This window comes from Tripterygium wilfordii, chromosome 4 (genome assembly GCF_013401445.1).
Source record: "Tripterygium wilfordii isolate XIE 37 chromosome 4, ASM1340144v1, whole genome shotgun sequence".
Lineage (NCBI taxonomy): Eukaryota > Viridiplantae > Streptophyta > Magnoliopsida > Celastrales > Celastraceae > Tripterygium > Tripterygium wilfordii.
The window spans coordinates 4,613,378-4,630,558 of record NC_052235.1 but is presented as its reverse complement, the minus strand read 5'-3'; the positions used below and the strand labels follow the sequence as shown (position 1 = coordinate 4,630,558).

The 17,181-nt window shown below is 37.1% G+C and overlaps 2 protein-coding genes and 1 long non-coding RNA gene across 8 annotated transcripts; 2 read left to right on the top strand and 1 right to left on the bottom strand.

Moving 5' to 3' along the window:
- Positions 1-1,535: 1,535 nt before the first annotated feature.
- Positions 1,536-4,177, top strand: LOC119997528 (protein slowmo homolog). Of its 4 annotated transcripts, XM_038844620.1 has the most exons (3): positions 1,536-1,682; positions 2,770-3,301; positions 3,848-4,177. In XM_038844620.1, exons 2-3 carry the CDS (start codon positions 2,785-2,787, stop codon positions 3,856-3,858), a joined length of 528 nt encoding a protein of 175 aa, XP_038700548.1. In that variant the 5' UTR covers positions 1,536-1,682; positions 2,770-2,784; the 3' UTR covers positions 3,859-4,177. The 4 variants fall into 4 exon arrangements, with proteins under 4 accessions (XP_038700548.1, XP_038700546.1, XP_038700545.1 ...); XM_038844618.1 differs by lacking the exon at positions 3,848-4,177 and having other exon boundaries at positions 1,536-1,668; positions 2,768-3,812; XM_038844617.1 differs by lacking the exon at positions 3,848-4,177 and having other exon boundaries at positions 2,770-3,812.
- A 128-nt stretch (positions 4,178-4,305) lies between these two features.
- LOC119997529 (zinc finger A20 and AN1 domain-containing stress-associated protein 8-like) lies at positions 4,306-6,999 on the bottom strand. The gene is made up of 3 exons (XM_038844621.1): positions 6,899-6,999; positions 6,745-6,799; positions 4,306-5,204 (listed from the first exon to the last, which is right to left on the bottom strand). The coding sequence occupies exon 3, from the start codon at positions 5,197-5,199 to the stop codon at positions 4,678-4,680; it is 522 nt and encodes a 173-aa protein (XP_038700549.1). The 5' UTR covers positions 5,200-5,204; positions 6,745-6,799; positions 6,899-6,999; the 3' UTR covers positions 4,306-4,677.
- Positions 7,000-7,174: 175 nt separating this feature from the next.
- LOC119997530 lies at positions 7,175-10,198 on the top strand. 3 transcript variants are annotated; one of them, XR_005468009.1, is made up of 3 exons: positions 7,175-7,435; positions 7,716-8,580; positions 8,673-10,198. It is a non-coding gene; the product is annotated as an uncharacterized LOC119997530 (long non-coding RNA). The 3 variants fall into 3 exon arrangements; XR_005468008.1 differs by having other exon boundaries at positions 7,176-7,435; positions 7,716-7,871; positions 8,014-10,198; XR_005468007.1 differs by having other exon boundaries at positions 7,176-7,435; positions 7,716-10,198.
- Positions 10,199-17,181: the final 6,983 nt, after the last annotated feature.

Here is a 17,181-nt window from a genome sequence, read left to right as displayed (position 1 = left end):
CTATTAAGTATTGACTACAACATGATGAATGTTCGTAAGGCACTAGATAAAGATGAAAAATGTGCATTGAAATTTTTTTAAAATATATGTATTTTAAATTTAAAAAATTAGGTGAAAAATTTTTCATCACACATGGTATAATGTCATATGTTATAGTGAATTATTAACAAGTGTCTATCAATAAGCATGAATCTTGTTAATTATGGATTACATCTTCTTTAATTAAAGGAAGTATTAGTTTTATCATTTTTGTGAACAAAAGCGACGGTCTATATTAATTGAAGGGCCGGAGATACACGTACATATGTGGGAACATTAATTATTGAAGGTTTCGGTTATGGAGTTTTATAACCCAACAAAAAAGAAGAAGAAGATGGTAACTGGTAAGTAGTTGGATATGTGTCTGATTTAAGACACTGTATGAATCTACACACATACTGATCGCCATGTGCGTCAAGTTCAATCAAACAATCATCATCGACTGTTTCACGGTAGTCTTGATAGTCGACCCAGAATTCTTACTCTCGATCTTCCAAAACGAAACGTCGACGCACATGTGGCCTGTCGATCGATCCATATATATGAACAGCAACTTGCATACACTCCGACAATTCCATGGAAGTAGTTGCGGACTTCTCAATTTTCATTAATTGTTTAACATCTAATTGAACTAGGGGGATGTCTAAATGGGATGCACGTGCATGGCATTGTCTTGATTAATTAATGCAGATAATTAAATATCTGATTATCCTAATCCTATTAATATGAATTAAGAATATTTTCGTGGAAACTATTCTTAATGTGTGATCTGTTTGACTTCCTTCATCGATTAATTCAATATGAACTCGATCTTTTTGTTTGTTTTGCTTTCTTGAATGATCTTATAAGATATTAAGAAAGATGTTCCCCGTTGTTTCACATGTTAACCACTAACCCTTGAAATCTTGAATCTTGGACTCCATATATAAGAAATGCTTTTTATTTATGCCACCCACAAGTGTGAGCAATCATTTGCAATAATAAACTTGAGGAACAAGCAACAACTTTGGTCCTCCCATTGATCTACTTATCAGAAAATATCCATAGAAAGATTGATATCAATTTTGGGAGTACCATACCCTAAAAATTAGTTTGTGAAGTTGGAGAGCCCAATACTCCTATAAAGCCTACATCATAATTGCATACTTCTGTTGTGGGATTCAATTCGTAACAAAGATCACGAGTAATTAACCTCCATTAAACTTGGGTTCATGCTACTGATTAACCATTTTGATTTGTATTACTATTAGGTTTAGGGCTTTATGCTACAATGTTTAATCCAAATCAGTAAAAGGAAAACAAAGAATTTGGAGGAGGCAAAAAAGGATTCATACTTGAGCGAGGAAAAGAAAACGCACACATAATTATATATACATTTATTGAAATTTGAAAGCAAAATAATTTGCCAGGGAAAAAAAATTAAAATAATAATTTGGCAAGTGGCTAATTGGCTATACGAGATTATAGACTACGTGTCCAATTAATGTATGAGGTTAACATTGTCATTTAGTAAATTGTCTTGAGGAGCACGAACTCCACCCCACAGAGCCACAGGTCGCCGCCTGAGTAACAACGATTCCATTTGCTTCTGCGTTCTTTCTTCTTCCTTGAGATCTTCTCTCTGCTTCATCCATCTCTTTACGGTGCGTTTTAATAGCTTAAATTCGTTGTAATTTTCTTCCCTGTTTTTTCTTTTTGGTTTTATTTGTTCCGATCAGATTCAGTTGACCTGGTAAATCCACCACGTATTTATGGTCTTCTTCATTGGAATTGAGCCGATCAATCTGAACGTACATATGCATTTCTGCGATTCTTTCTTCGCAAGAATTCGTGTGGACGAATGATTATTGATAATGACAGAAGAGGCCGGTGATTGATTCGACTATTTCTTCTCAATTGGTCCTTTAGGTTCAATTGAATGATAGGTTTTGAAGTTTCTCGAGGACCCATGTTGTGTTTGTTCATTACTCCTACCTTTACCCATGTCATGGGTAAAGGTTGTGTGCTTTTGGTAACTTGAATACCAATCAAGATTATCAATCCTTCAACTCCTTCCGGTGATTGTGATCGAGTTTATGGGATACTGGTTGGTCTGAGAGCCATTAAAAGGTTTAGAATGCTTTATCAGGTTGTTTCTCGGTCTCGGTCTCGGTCTCGGTCTCGGTCTCGTATGTTTGAGCAAGATGTCCTTGTTTGCATGAAAAGACAGGCATGTTCCAATTATACCGTCTGTACTGGTGGTAAATAATCTTAGTATTGTTTTTCTTTGCAATTCGATTGGGTTACTGATTAGGCAGGTCTTATTGAATCTTGAAGTTTTCAGCTTCATATGTAATTGTAAACAGGGAACTGCTGTGTGCTTATGTAAAAGGCGCAATTTTTGTGACCCAGAGATATTATTTGTTGAAATATTTCTCACTAAAAGTAAAAATTATTGTTGTCTATAACAGGGGTTTTTATTATGAGCTTGGTACCTGTTTGACAAGCTATCTGTCATATTATGTGCTTATAGGACAAAACATTCATTGTTTTGGTCCAAATGATATTAAACTTGGATAGAAAGCTAGGCATTATACTAGTTTTGGCTTTTGTAATCGTCCCATTCTTTCTGGATTGTTTTTATTAAGTGTTTAATTTCTATTTAATGAGAAGATGCAGTACAAATGGCCTGAATAGGTGAACTTAAACTTTATTTTATGATTAACTCGGTCTTAGTATCTGAAATTGCAGAGCCAAATTAACATAATGGTGAAAGCTTATGCACAAGAGCATGTTTACAAGCACCCATGGGAGCGAGTTACTTCAGCTTCCTGGCGCAAGTTTGCTGACCCTGAGAACAAGCGTACACTATCCCATATCCTTGAGGTTGACACACTGAACCACAAGCTTGATCCACAAGCTGGGAAGCTTTACACCACTCGTGCACTTACTATCCATACCCCAGGACCATGGTTCATTCGCAAAATTGTTGGTCAGGATATTTGCCACTGTGTCGAATCAACAGTTGTTGATGCTCGATCAAGATCTATGCAACTTGCCACGCACAATATTAGTCTCCAGAAGTTCATAGAAGTCGAGGAGAAGATCAGTTATAACCCTCATCCGAACAATCCAAGTGCGTGGACAGTTTGTCGGCAGGAGACCAGCATTAAGATTAAGCCATTATCAGCTCTGGCATCAATGGCAGAGAAGGTGGAGCAACGTTGTGCTGAGAAGTTTATGCAAAATAGTGTCAAGGGCAGAGAAGTAATGGAAAGGATCTGTAAGTATCTTGAAGCTGATTCTAGTGGGATTGGTCTCTAATTTTGATATCTAGACTTTAATTTTTTATCTTGGTACTAGCTTGCTGGGTTTGTAATGCATGCAAGAGTAGGTAATAAAAAGAGAAAACAATGGAGGGGCGAACCAGACATTCCTGTTTGAATTTCTAATGTAGCCAAGCTGTAGTGTGAGGACTTAATGTTCTGGGACCCTTTTTGTCAATGCAGTTTTGAGAATAGAGTGATATTAAGGGTGATACTGAAAACCATTCGTGTGTCTTTGATATTGGTATTAAAGAAAAAAAATGCTGCTGTCGCTTGGAATTTTGGCCTTGAATGGCATGCAGTTGTGGGTGCAAGAAACAGAATCACTGCATATCTCGTCATTTCAGCCGGTTTTGCTTTGACTAGTCATGTTGACATCTACGGCTGATTTTATTTTACTCTACAGTTTTAGATATTGTAACAAAGTTGGTTATTATCGTAATATCTTTATATTTTGGTTCAATCTCATACCATATCGTGGATTATTTCCTCTCATATTTCAGTTATCTGCTAGAAGCAAACCTCCAAGGTTATTGTAGATGCCCCTAATATATCAACATCTAGTATTGATTTGCTGGATTCGACCCTCTCCATTAATGCATTCATAGCTCGAGCATTACCTGTCTCAAAACATGAGGAAAGTACTTGACATGTCGAACTAATTCAATCAGAGCTCTCTCTCTGTAGTGTCAGTTTCGCGAGTCTTCAGTCTCTGGTTTCATTGTCGATGTTCTATACAGTACTCCGTGGACCGTGGTTGATGTTCTATGTAGCACAGTAGTACTCTATTATACTTCTAACGGTGATTTGTTCTGTGGTTGATGTTCTATGTAGCACCCAAGTCCCGTAAGTTTTGCTTCTGGATAAGTAAAAAGAAAATCCAAGGTAGTAGGTATACTCCATTATAAACTAGCAATTTGATTTCAAACAAAAAATACCAATGAACTTGCAATGTGAGGTATGCAGAATCCAAATTTGAATGCCACAAAAGCCACAATCATAATTTACAAATCTAAGCACAAGATCGTACATGGGTATCTTCCATATAATCTAAAAAGTCGCACATACCATTTGACATGTACTAGAAGAGAGACCTGATATAGATGACACATCACAAACTCCAAACCAGCACAGAAACAAGACTTAAAAAGACGGGAGCCAACACAAATTCTCCCCAACCAAAAGATATAGAGTTCTTCATAGTACACATATCCTACCGTCATGCTTTTCCCAGTGTAACAATAGAAAAGCACAACATATAGGATACGAGGTCAAGTTGGAGCAAGTCTTGCAGCATCGTATTTCAGCATGTAAAACTCTGGCCCTCAATATTTCAGATTTTATCAAGCTTCTCTGCCTTGACAACTGGGTTTGCTTGAGCTATGGTATCTCGTGCAACAGAACGGTAATCAAAGGGGCAGTCATGTTTGTCTGAATAGCGATGAGTTGCACAGAAAAGGTTACCACAGCGACATTTGAAGCCTGTTAAACCAACCCTCTTTTTGCAAGAGCTGCACCTGTTCGGACCTTCCTTTGGCTTTGCCTCAACAGTCTCCCCTGATCCTGAAGCACAGGATGGCTGCACAGAAATGATCTTTGGTTCCGCAGACATCAGTTGCAAATCCACATTTGAAGTAACAACAACAGGTTCATTTCCATTGCTGCCCAATTTACCATTCACAATACTTCCAATAGAAGAAGCAGCAAGCTTTGCCGGCTCCTCTTTCAACAACATATCCTTGTGGCACTTGGAACACATATTCATAGTAGCTGCACTTCCAAAGAAGCCACAGTTGTTAACGCACAAAATAGGGCGTTCAGGAGGAGCTTGGCATCCAGTCTTGTCATGGTCCATATTTCCTGCACCATTGTCATTGTAAAGGTACAAATATGACAAGCTGGATTGGCAATAATATAGCCACAGATTGCTTCCAAAATAACCTTCCCATTCATTTGAGTCAATAATACCAAAAGAACCCCTCGAGTATTTGTAGCAGTACTAAAAAATCAAGAAGAACATGAACACAGGGTCAACAAAGCACTATCATGACATTCAATTATTAGGTACTAAACAGAGAAACTAGCCAAAACCCAATTCATTCATGAAGCTATTAGCATTCACATTAATTTGCAATTGCAATAATTAGTGCTTAAGGCCCTTGCATGACTTTGAAATTCATATAAAGTTTAGGATACATGTTCAATAGCTATAACTAGAGTTCAAGTCACTTGCATAACTTAGAATTCTGAATGAAGATTTAGTGCAGATAAGCTATGCGGGCCAAAATCAAGAGTTGCTCTACAATTTATGAAGGCTGCTCCTGAAATAAATATGACTAAAGGAGTAGGAAAGTAACTCTGTAATTTTGAATTTTTAATCCCGGGATGAGCTAGGAATTGAACCTGTGACCTCTAGGTTGCACAGTTGCACCCTCACTACTCTATAATTGGACCACATGTTTGTGTGTAAAAAAAACATACCCGTCCACATATTATGTCCTTCCACCTAATTCTGTTATGGCAGCACACCTATAATACATTCAAAGGCAATTTTGTTTGTTATCCTCAATCACCTCAGTCCTCACACACAGACTGCACACTTTTTCTATTCACTATGCCTATAGAGTTGTGGTGCATGGTATTTTAAACTGTTGCCACTAACATCAAAGTTCAAGCACAGGCCATATTGTGCGCAGAACCTGAATAAGTAAGAGTCACCATATCCTATGTGGATTTCACCATTCCAACAGCATTCAGTTACCTAATGACTTCCAGTCACAAAGAACTCTTCATCCAAACATGAACAAAGCTGCATTGGGTAAGAAAACTGCAAATGTGTAACCTCAACATCTATATAGACATATTTCATTGCGGATACATAAATTGCAGCGAGTGCGCTATACTTTGCGAAAAGCCATCAACAAATCTGCAACTACACGCTTACTTTTCACAACAAAGTTCACAGCATCCAGTAAATTTATTGCTTAATCTTACAAAATCAAAGCACCAATCAACCTGAACATTGAACATTCATGGTATACATCATAAGACATTTAAAGCCACAAAATTTATAACAATTCCAGCACGCTTCCAACTAACCCAGTTGTTTGAGCAAATACCAGAAATTTAAGCATGCCTATAAAAAAATAAAAATAAAAATAAGCACCAATCTAAATACTAAATATTATCAGCTACCAAAATCATTTATAAATTTTCTTAATTTTGCACAAATTATTATATGCCCAGATTTCCTAGTTATTTTCTCTATCATCCCAAAAATTGGATAAAACCCCTAAATAATCCATCCCCAACAGCAGATAATTAAACATATTAAACTCACATCCACATGCTACACAAGTATATATACCCTATGTATTAAATATATCTATAAACCCCTAACCTGTCTGCTGTTGATTTCCTCCGATCTGGAAGCTCAAAACAGCATCCGATGAGCCCTGTTTTCATCAAATTCGTCCGATTAAGCACTAAATCCAATAAAAAATTCAAATTAAAAAAGACGTGAGGATTTAAAGGAAATTTTAGGTAATGAAAACCTAATCAGATCAGCAAGGAGAGAGCAGCAAAGCCAGAAAAAGAGGGTTTTCTCCTCTTTTGTGCGTATATGTATCTATGTCCGATTTCAAAAGGCGTCGATTGATTGATCAGCGCGTGACGTGTCTTCGTATTGGTAGCCTGGTAGCCCGAGTCACTTTTTTGTTTCCCATATAATCCTTCAATTGTGTTGCTAATAACGCTTTTACCATCCTGAGCTGAGATGAGATGAAATATAAAATATTAGCTCCTTAAATGTATTATTATTATTATTATTATTTTATCAAAACATTTGATTCAAAACCGACAACCGCGAACCGCCTCTATAGTCTCGTCTTCTCTCCCCCCAAAGGGCCTCGTATCGCTTCGACTTGCCCTAGCGTGAAACCCTAATCACGAACTCGTCCTACTCTCCCCTCCATTATCTGCTGAACCTTAATCTCCAACATCCTCAAGCCTCAATTTCCAGATCGTCGAATCACAGAGAGGAGAGATGCAGAAAGAAGCGGTCTCGCAGATCGACTCACGAATTCGTCAAGGTCTTTTCTGATAACTTGTTCACGATCATCAGAATGATAGTTTTTTCTGGATATTGATACTCAAATTTTATTTATCAGTTCTTGGAAGGAAATAAATATTATTACGTAATGCTTTCGAGAGTTTTTGACTGTCGATCTGTTTCTTTCATACATAGCTTCTGTTTAGATAAGTACGCTAGGGTTGTCCATAAAGAGTTCAAAAATTTTAACCCTCACTTCTCTCTGGCGATCTTCAACTCCCCTCTCCCTCTCTCACAATTGGCTCTCCGATTTCTCTCAGGAATGTCTGATTGTTGCCTTTCTCTACTCTTCTTTCTCAACGAAGTAATTCTATCAAGGAAACCGTTGTAGTCGGTGACGAGGAGAAGAGGCGCTCTACAATACCGGCGCCGAGCATGGCGTAATCGAGATGTCGCTGGCGGTATCTGCAGATCTGGTAACGTTTTCTGATTTCAAGCCTCACTTCTCTCTGGCGATCTTCAACTCCCCTCTCCCTCTCCCTCTCACACAGTTGGCTCTCCGATTTCTCTTGGGAATGTCTGATTGTTGCCTTTCTTTATCCTTCTTCCTCGGCGAAGTAATTCTTATTGAGGAAACCGTTGTAGTCGGTGACGAGGAGAAGAGGCGCTCTACAATGCCGGCGCCGAGCATGGCGTAATCGAGATGTCACTTGCGGTATCTGCAGATCTGGTAACGTTTCTGATTTTATTGTGTTTTTCCTGTCCTTTTTTGGTGCCGGTAGTTCCTGATATGGCTTCGTAATTAGATTAGAAGACCTATTGTTAGTTTTTTTTTGCCTCCCTCTGTTTCAACACGTTTCTTGTATTTGCGTATGTTATGCGATTTAAATCTGTATGCTATCCTCTTGGTTTTGCACGTGAAACTGTGAAAGTGTTATGAGCTTGGCCATTTTGTGAATGCTGTTGAACTACTCACTGGATTCATTTGTTATTTTTTTTTGAAAAATACATACATACAAATCTCTTGGTTTTCTGCCAATTTCGTGTGTCTTCGTTACCTCTTTTTTTATTTCCAGTTTTCCTCCTTATAAACACAGCCTTAATTCTCTTCAGTTATGAAATTTGGAAGAAGTTCAGAATCTGAATGTAGTTGAAAGATCTCGCCTATTGGTTGTTCAATTAGCGGTTGGTATCTGTTGCTGTGACTTTTGTGAAGTTATGTGTTACTTATTGCCTCAAAATTTTAACAGACCATTGATATGTTTTCTTGGTTTCAGTATTGGAATCTCTTGCGCCTTATCTTTCACTGATCAGGTCGTGTATTGTGGAATTCATATATTTTTCCTTGTTCTTCATGTATCCCTGAAATGCGAAATGCATCACAGTTTTTTCTTTTGTCTTTGGGTTTCATATCCTGCGTATGATATGATAATCTTGAATTCTCAGTCTGTCTGTGATTTTAATTCTGATTTCAGTGGTCTTTGATTCTTGTGTATGCGTGGAGTGTGGTTTGCCATTGGTTATACTTAGATTTTTACCTTTTTCTAGCTCTTTTTTTTGTTGGTTTGATTTATATTTAAGTAATTCGAATTCTTTTTTCAAGCAATGTGGTGAAACCGTTACGTTTTGATTCTTGCTTACATTTGGTTTATATGTTGTCATTGCTTTTGGGACAGTCTCTTTATGTTTTTTTTTTTTGGTTTGAGAAGAGGAAGCCTTCTGCAAGTGGATGATGTTCAGTTTTAACTTAAAAGTATGAGTATAAATAATTCTATGACTGATTTTTGAGTTAAAACTGAAACTTTTAGTTTTCCTGTGGGAGCAAAGTTTGAAGTAATGGTATTACCTTGACCTTCTTTAAAAATTAGCTATTAGTGACTGGGAGTTTTGTTATTTTGATCTATTGAGTATTTTCTGAGCAGAATCCTGGCTCAGTAGTTGCTGTTGCCTTTAATTATACATTTATACTCCAGGCCATTTTTGTAAATTATGATAGTTATTGTGCAAAGTCATGTCGAGTTCTTTCAATGTATAATGATGGTGTACTTTTTGGAATAATTTGAGGACTAGGAAGATGCAAAAGAATTTTCTGCAAGTGTTCATATAATGCTACATGAAAGTTTTCAAAATATCAGCTAAAATTTTCATGAAAACATGAACCACTGATTTATCTATGTTATACACATTTTTATGTTCTTATAAACTGAAATCTGATTTACTTATTTTGAAACAATAGGAATAATTCCTGTCGTGTTCTCCTTTGTTGCTCCTTTCTTCCCAGTTTTGCTCTAGAGTCAATTGCTATAGCACTTACTTTACCCCATACAGCGCTACAGAAATACTTCATAGTCATTCTTTCATCTTACGCAACCAAATACCAGCTGATAAATCTATGGACAGGCGCCCTTTATTGTTAGAATTAGCAAAAAAAGTTTTTGATACGTATCATAAGAACCAAATTTTCCCAAAACATTTGAGGTGCAAATTATTTTAAACTCGAAGGCTTCCTGCATTGGGTGTATTATGGAAGGTTATTTTGTAGTTAACTGTCATCTAGAAATTGAGATGTGATTCCTCTGCAATACCTGTAAAACTTTTAAATTTTTTTCTGGGTTCTCATTGCTTTTATGTTTAAAGAACGTTCTTTGGCATCACAAACATCTTCTGCATTGTTAGGGTTTAGGTTTGAGGTTGGAGGTTGGTTCGTGACCAATATTACTAACAATTTGACATAATCAAGTAATTGCTTGATCCTTATTGAAATATGTTAATTAATCAATGTAAGAGTTTTATTTGCTGTTAACTCATCCTCATCTTCCCCTGTCGATTAATCTTGTTTGAACAAATTCCGTGGTCCATTTTATGGCAATGAAAGGGTAGCACCATTTGTTGGTTATTTGGAGTCACAGCTTTTTTGGGGGACCATCTCTTTTGTTGTTGCAAGGCTTTTGATGTGCTTCTTGTTGATTACATTGTTTCATGCGCTTCAAAGACCTTTCATTTTACCAACTGATAAATCTTCGTGCAAGCACAGTAATTGTTCAATAATATCCCTGTGTGATCGCGGACTATGCGAATAACTCACTGCAATTGATGTTTTGTGGTTAAGTTCCAAGGGGGAATAACTAATAAGACTTCTCGCTTTGTTGAATAATTAGTGTACGTTAAAAAGGGTAACACGTTGCGTTATGTAGTACCTTTTTTTAAAAAAACTTTCCTTAATTTTGCTAAATCATGCTGCATACAGTAATTTTATAATTATTGTCGTAAAAGGAATAACTAATAAGACTCCTCGCTTCGTTGAATAATTAGTGTACGTTAAAAAAGGGTAGCACGTCGCATTATGTAATGTCTTTTTAAAGGAGTTTTCCCGGACTTTGTCTGTGTAAGGTGTCAATAACAATTTGAAATACGTCGTCTTTATTTTTGGTGTTGGGCTAGGCCTCTTTCGTGATGAATACAAAAATGGCTTTTGACAAGCTCGTTTGTGAGGCTTAATAAATTTATCTCCTATTTTATGCAAAGTGCATTTATTGAGGTCGAGAAATGTTTGAACAAACTGGTTCTAGTCGAAGTTAAGTAAATAAGCTCGGCCGCAGGCATATTGCCGTTGAACTTTATTCGATAGCGGGCTTACTTTATTGCGAGAGCCCATATACATTTTCTGGGCTTTTCTTAAGGCCCTCCCAGTTTTACATGTCTTTTGGTTGAACTTTATCTTAGGCCCAATTTTGCAAATGTTTGGCCCAATAGGTTGGGCCAACAGCTAATATCCTTCCTTTGGGCTCTGATTGATGCCCAATACTGTAAGTTGGCCAAGTAAGTGGGGGCAAAAGCTTACATCTGTTCCTTGGGCTTTTACATGATACGCAATTTCGGATGTATCGAAGCCCATATCTGTTCTATGGGCTTTACATGATGCTCAATTTCGTACTTATGTTGCCCATTAAGGCCGTCTGTTGGCCAAAGAAATTGGGGTTAAAGCCCATATCTGTTCTCTGGGCCAGTTTCGTAAGTACTTGGCTCGATAAGCCCGCATCTTTTCATTGGACTTTCAATCAAAGATCTTTGCAAAAAGGTTTCATCACAGAAAGTCGTAATTCAAAACATCACGAGCACGATGATTTATTAACACATACCCTAAACCTCTACTTGGATGAATTCTAAGATAATTCCTTTTTGTAAAAATCACTTGTATGTTTGTCGTCCATCTTCCTCCAGCACTCGGTTGACTTCAGAATTTTATATCATATAATAATTCTCTATTTATTTTTCTTAATTAGCATGTAAACTAAAACGTCCAAAATATAACTAAACTTTCATATCTTAGATTTTCAATATTTACATAATACTATAACATTTATGTCTTTAAAATTGAGTATAACAAAAATAAAATTTTGATTTATTTCAATTTTATTAATGTTACTCTGTAGAAAAGCAATTAACACAACAAATCTGATTCAGCAGTGATGCTAACCTGATGATTATAAAAAGTTCAGTTTTTAAAATTACTTGATGAAAGTGAATACTAAATGCCATTATGATTTATGATACATTCTTGTTTACACAAATCACAATTACCAATCAACAATTGATAAAGCATTTTTGGTAGGTTAGCTTTTCGTAATTGCCTACATTTTTTTCCGAAGCAAAACGCATAATGAGACCGTATACCTACCTTAATGTTGGTTCCATTTGAGGAAGGCCGGCCGGACCACTGCTTGTGAAATTAAACAAGGCGTGGCTGGCACCTGCCGTAACTAAAGCCATTAAAAAAATTTATTTTATTTTTTAGACATTATGTATGTGTATTGATAGGGGTTACGAGTGCAATGATATTTTTTTAACCCAAATAAAAATCAAATTGAACATTAAAAAGAAAAGAAAATGATAGACCATATGTAATGAATTTGATTTTTGTTTGAATGTTTGATTCATAAGTACGATCAAAACACATTCATAATTTTATTTTATTTTTAGAAAAATTTTACGGTCCTTCTATTTATTAAGGCGGGTCTGCTGTAAAAAAAATTCGTCCTTTTCAAAATTAATTAGTCACCCGCAGCAAGGGCAGCAGCAGATTTTGAGACCAACGGTGGTTAACTTGGAAACTCGTGGATTATAATTAGGGTTCAAAATAAACCATAAAAGACTAAATAAATGTAAATGCAAGGAAAAAAAACTTACAGTCCCACAAAAACTTGAATGCATCATGGATACCTCCACTGAGCACCTGTAAGAGAATAAGAAAACAAAGGGAATTGTAAATTTTCAGAAAGTTCAAAATACAAAAGGGTCCTAAAGCATGCATGCAGATCAGCCCTAAATTGTCTCAAAACTATATGAACTTATATGCTGTCGGAGAGTATGTATATCATAAAATCACAAGCAGCAACTAAAACTAGCATATGATGGAGAGACAACAAAGTTAGCTTAGACCAGAAGATAAGGCCAAACAGAAAGAGTAAGCGCATTACCAATTATGTTTATCCATTATATTTCAACCAAATAAATACTACTATTAAGTCACGGCATCTCACACTTGCATGTAGCAAGAATCAGTATTGCTCGAAAACAAGGCCTTTTTCCCCCATCTCTGTAATCTAGTATTCTAGCAGCGGAGGCCATGAAGAGTAAGTTACTAATTCAAACACGGTTCATGGGGAATACAAGACCTACAGAAACCCAAGTGAAACTTCTGCCCACGCGACACTTCACAGTTGGCATAGCCCTAAGAATAAACATATGCCCGAACTCAAAGCTCGCTCAAAACCTAGCTTAAGAAATTCATATTCCACATCCAGACATAAAAGATGTAGGCCCTGAGTAGGTGAATTTGAAATCTTGGCCATCATGACAAATGTCCAACAAATCCCATTTATTGATTACAAAAGGATGAGACTGAGGATGTATTGCTTGAAGGGGGAACAAGAAGAGCAGGAATCCCAGTGCTATATGTGGACTCTAATACCTCTTTGCTGATTACAATGCCATTGCCAAATTCCTGAACGTAATAAAGATTACAGAACTTGTTTAATGTAATAGATTCAGCTTTAAGTTTAAAAAAGGCACACAACATCGCATAATCCAATTCTAGAGGTTGCAGTAACCATGCCTATTAAAACAAAGATAACATACAATGCATAAAACAAACAGTATCCGGCTCAGTAAAGTCAAAGAAACTACAATGCATATTGAGGCACAGTATGGACGGAGGAAATAACATGTTATTACTTGACACAACAATGAGAGGATCACAACATAACCGGATCCTTTTATGATAAACATGAATAACCAGGATGAATCACGAACATTGTAAACACCTGTGCTCTGTTTCTCAGCTCCGAAATATAGAAGCAAATTTCAAAACAACAAATGAATAATCAATTCATCGAGAAGCACTCGAGCATAAGGAAATACTCAAGCTGAACCATTATATTTACAAAAAAAATAAGGTAAAACCATTATATGCTTCTAGTAGAAACACACAGATTTATACCTAGCAACAAATTTCACCAGCTTTTGTATTTTTTGGTAGTTACTATGGGCCATAGTGCAACTACAGGTTACTGAATTGTAGCTACTAGCTAGTTCTAGCTTTGTAAACGAATCACTTTGGAGAGGGTATTGAGTGCACCATTTTGCACTATACTAATTCGAAACAAATAAAAAAAAATACATTCATTCATCTAATGCAATGAAGCAGCACTAAGTTCAAAAGTTAATTCTTCTAAAAAACATAAATTAAACAAAAATACTAACACACACAAGAAGAAGCACATTGTAGATGATGGAATCACATTTGAAAAAAAAGAACATAAGCAACACTTAATAGGATTACACATCAGGAGACAGAGATATTGCTTATTAACAACATCCAAAAATAAATGAAAATATAATAGAAAATTAGCCAACATACATGGAATCTGACGCACCAAGAGAGGAACAAGACATTTGTAAAACCTGAAAAAACTTACAAGTAACATAAATGTAATCTCACAGAAAAATGATCTATTATTATAATGTCAAAGTGAAACAACTTCAACGCTTACCCCTAGAGTCTCCCACAGATTTGACAAAGTTGGGAAGCCGTTCAAGACTCCTAGCAAAACCAAGCTGAATTTGTACTCAAACCTTAACTGCCTCAAATAGGCGGAGAGCAACATTAGTAATCATCTCAGCAGAAGCAGAAGCAGCAAAGCAAATCAAGGTCTTGTACCTGGCGGCATACTTAGGTCCAGTGAAAAACTCATAGAATCCCAACTTGCAGGCTCCTTGAGCACTGTAGCCAAGAAGGCTAGGCACCCAAGCTGGAGAAACCTCTGATCCTTCTCACTGAGTAATACTCCAAACCAGATGAGATCCTCTTGTAATTTGTTGCATGGTCAATCTGGAAAAGAAAACCTATTGAAAATGTTTATGGACATTTCTAGAAAACAAATCTCCGAGAGCAAATATGCAATAACAAATCCAACAGAATTCAGGGATGGATCGTAAAAAAAAAGGATAATTGAAGAACAGTTGGGATTGTGCAAGTCATTTTACCCATAATCATCACAACAATTCAAACCATTTGAACAGCTACTTTTTTGTATATTCAATTGATGATCAGATGCAAAGTCAAAACACTCACTAAGTTAAAACTATGTGCATGAAATCAAATAAGTTCAAGTATACCCAAAAAGCAGAGAAATATAACTTCATTGTAAGAAAGCATAATTAGCGAAAGATAACGTGCAATAGATTCTCATCCTTAACCATGAAATCATAGCAATGACTAGTTAAAATTTTGAATAAGTAACACTTAACATCACAAAGTCACAGCAACAAAGTTCAATCACTAATGGAATATCTCACAGACTCACACACACCAGATCTTTCAAGTACAAAAAAAAAAATTCTGAACAGCGAAATTCACCCAAATTTCATAACCTAAGAGAATTTTGGTTATGTCTTTTCAACCAAGAGGATAGGCACCGTTGATATAAAAACTGGTGCAAAAGATGGCTTTAGTTTCAATGGACCAACTAAGGGGCCCATGCCCGTGCAACTAGACACTCAACATATCCTTGAAGAAAAGGCAGAAGACATGGAGCCAACTAAGGGGCCCATGCCCGTGCAACTAGACATTCAACACAGCCTTGAAGAATTAAAGGCAGGAGACACGGAGCAGATAATGGCTGAAATCTAGCATTGATAAGGGCAACTGAGTCAATGAATAAAAGTGTTCACATCATGTGTTCACATGTGATATTTTGTTATTTAAGTATTCTATTTCCTTTGAATAGGAGCTCATTTTGTTTTGTATGAGAGAAGAAAAAACCAATATTCTGGAGTGATTCCATAATAGAAAGAAAACGAGAGTGATTCTCACCGTGCTTGTCTTGTGTTCTAGTTTCAAGTGTGATTCTTGATCTAGTTTGCATCAACTTGGTATCAGAGGAAACATCATGCCTACACGTAACGGCAAGGACTACGCTGCCACGGACTTTGATTCAACGGATCCCATCCAACAAAGTGAACTCATGACTGTCTTGGCTCAACAGCTTCCAGCCATGACGCAAGCTCTCCAGCAAATCCCGGACATGGCTCAACAAATAACTAAGCTGACCGAACAAGTGAATCAATTAGCTGGAGCAACGAGTTCCCCAACTCAGAGGAGTGGTAAGAAGGTGGTCCAAGAGAGTGAAGAGGAGGCTGGTGATGAATATACTGAGGGTGTTCATGGTCAACACTCTAAACCACGTAATTCCTATACTCAGCGTACTGGTGAACGAAGTCGAGCTTTTCAACATGAGCCCGAACCTGAATACTTTCGCCACAATTATAGGCAATATGGCCATTTTGATCAAACAGATCAAGTAATGAGACAAATCAAAGCTGATGTTCCGGAGTTTGATGGCAACCAAGAACTCCATGAGGTGATGGATTGGTTGGCTAAGGTGGAGAATTTCTTTGACTGGGTAGGCATGAATCAAGAGCAGAAGGTCCGCTTTATTCGTATGAAATTCAAAGGTCAAGCATGCGTGTGGTGGCAAAGTTTGGAAGAACAGAGATACCATTCGCGATTACCATCAATTGTGGACTGGAGAGAAATGAAGGGATACATCATGGAAGAGTACCTCCCACACAATTACAAAGAGATAGTGTTTCGAGAATTACTATCTTTGGAGCAGGGAAGCAAATCAGTCCGGGAATTTAACAACAAATTTCATGAATTGATTGTCCGATCTCGGGTGATAGAAGATCCGCAACAATCCTTGGCCAGGTACAAGAGAGGACTACGAGAGGAGATCAGTAGGGAGTTAGAGACTGCTAAGTTGGAGAATGTCAGAGAGGCCTTTCAATTAGCCCTCAAGATAGAAAGTCGTCTGAAGAGCCAGTATAACAAGCGTTACCAACCCAGTAGTCTGGATTACAAGAGTTCTCGAGCAGTTACAAATTCCTCACCCACTCAAGGCAATATGGCGGCACGGACGGAAGCTGGCACCAACACAACTACACCTACTCTTCAACGAGGAAAGGAACCTGGAGGTCCCAAGTGTTATAAATGTGGCACTTTGGGTCATTATGCGTATGTGTGTCCTGGAAAAGGAAGAAAAATTGCCTTAATGTGTGAAGGAGATGAACTGGAGATTGCAAGTGAGGAAGCACACGCGACAGTAAACACGGAGGTCATTGATGAAGTACTGGAACCTTCAGAATTGCCTATGTGTGTGATACGACAAATTCTCACAGGACAAATGGTAGAACCATCAGCAGACGAATGGCTGCGGACTAGCATTT

Coding starts and splice junctions, on each gene's coding strand:
- LOC119997528 (XM_038844618.1), top strand. CDS start 2,785: ATGGTGAAAGCTTATGCACAAGAGCATGTTTACAAGCACCCATGGGAG.
- LOC119997529 (XM_038844621.1), bottom strand. CDS start 5,199: ATGGACCATGACAAGACTGGATGCCAAGCTCCTCCTGAACGCCCTATT.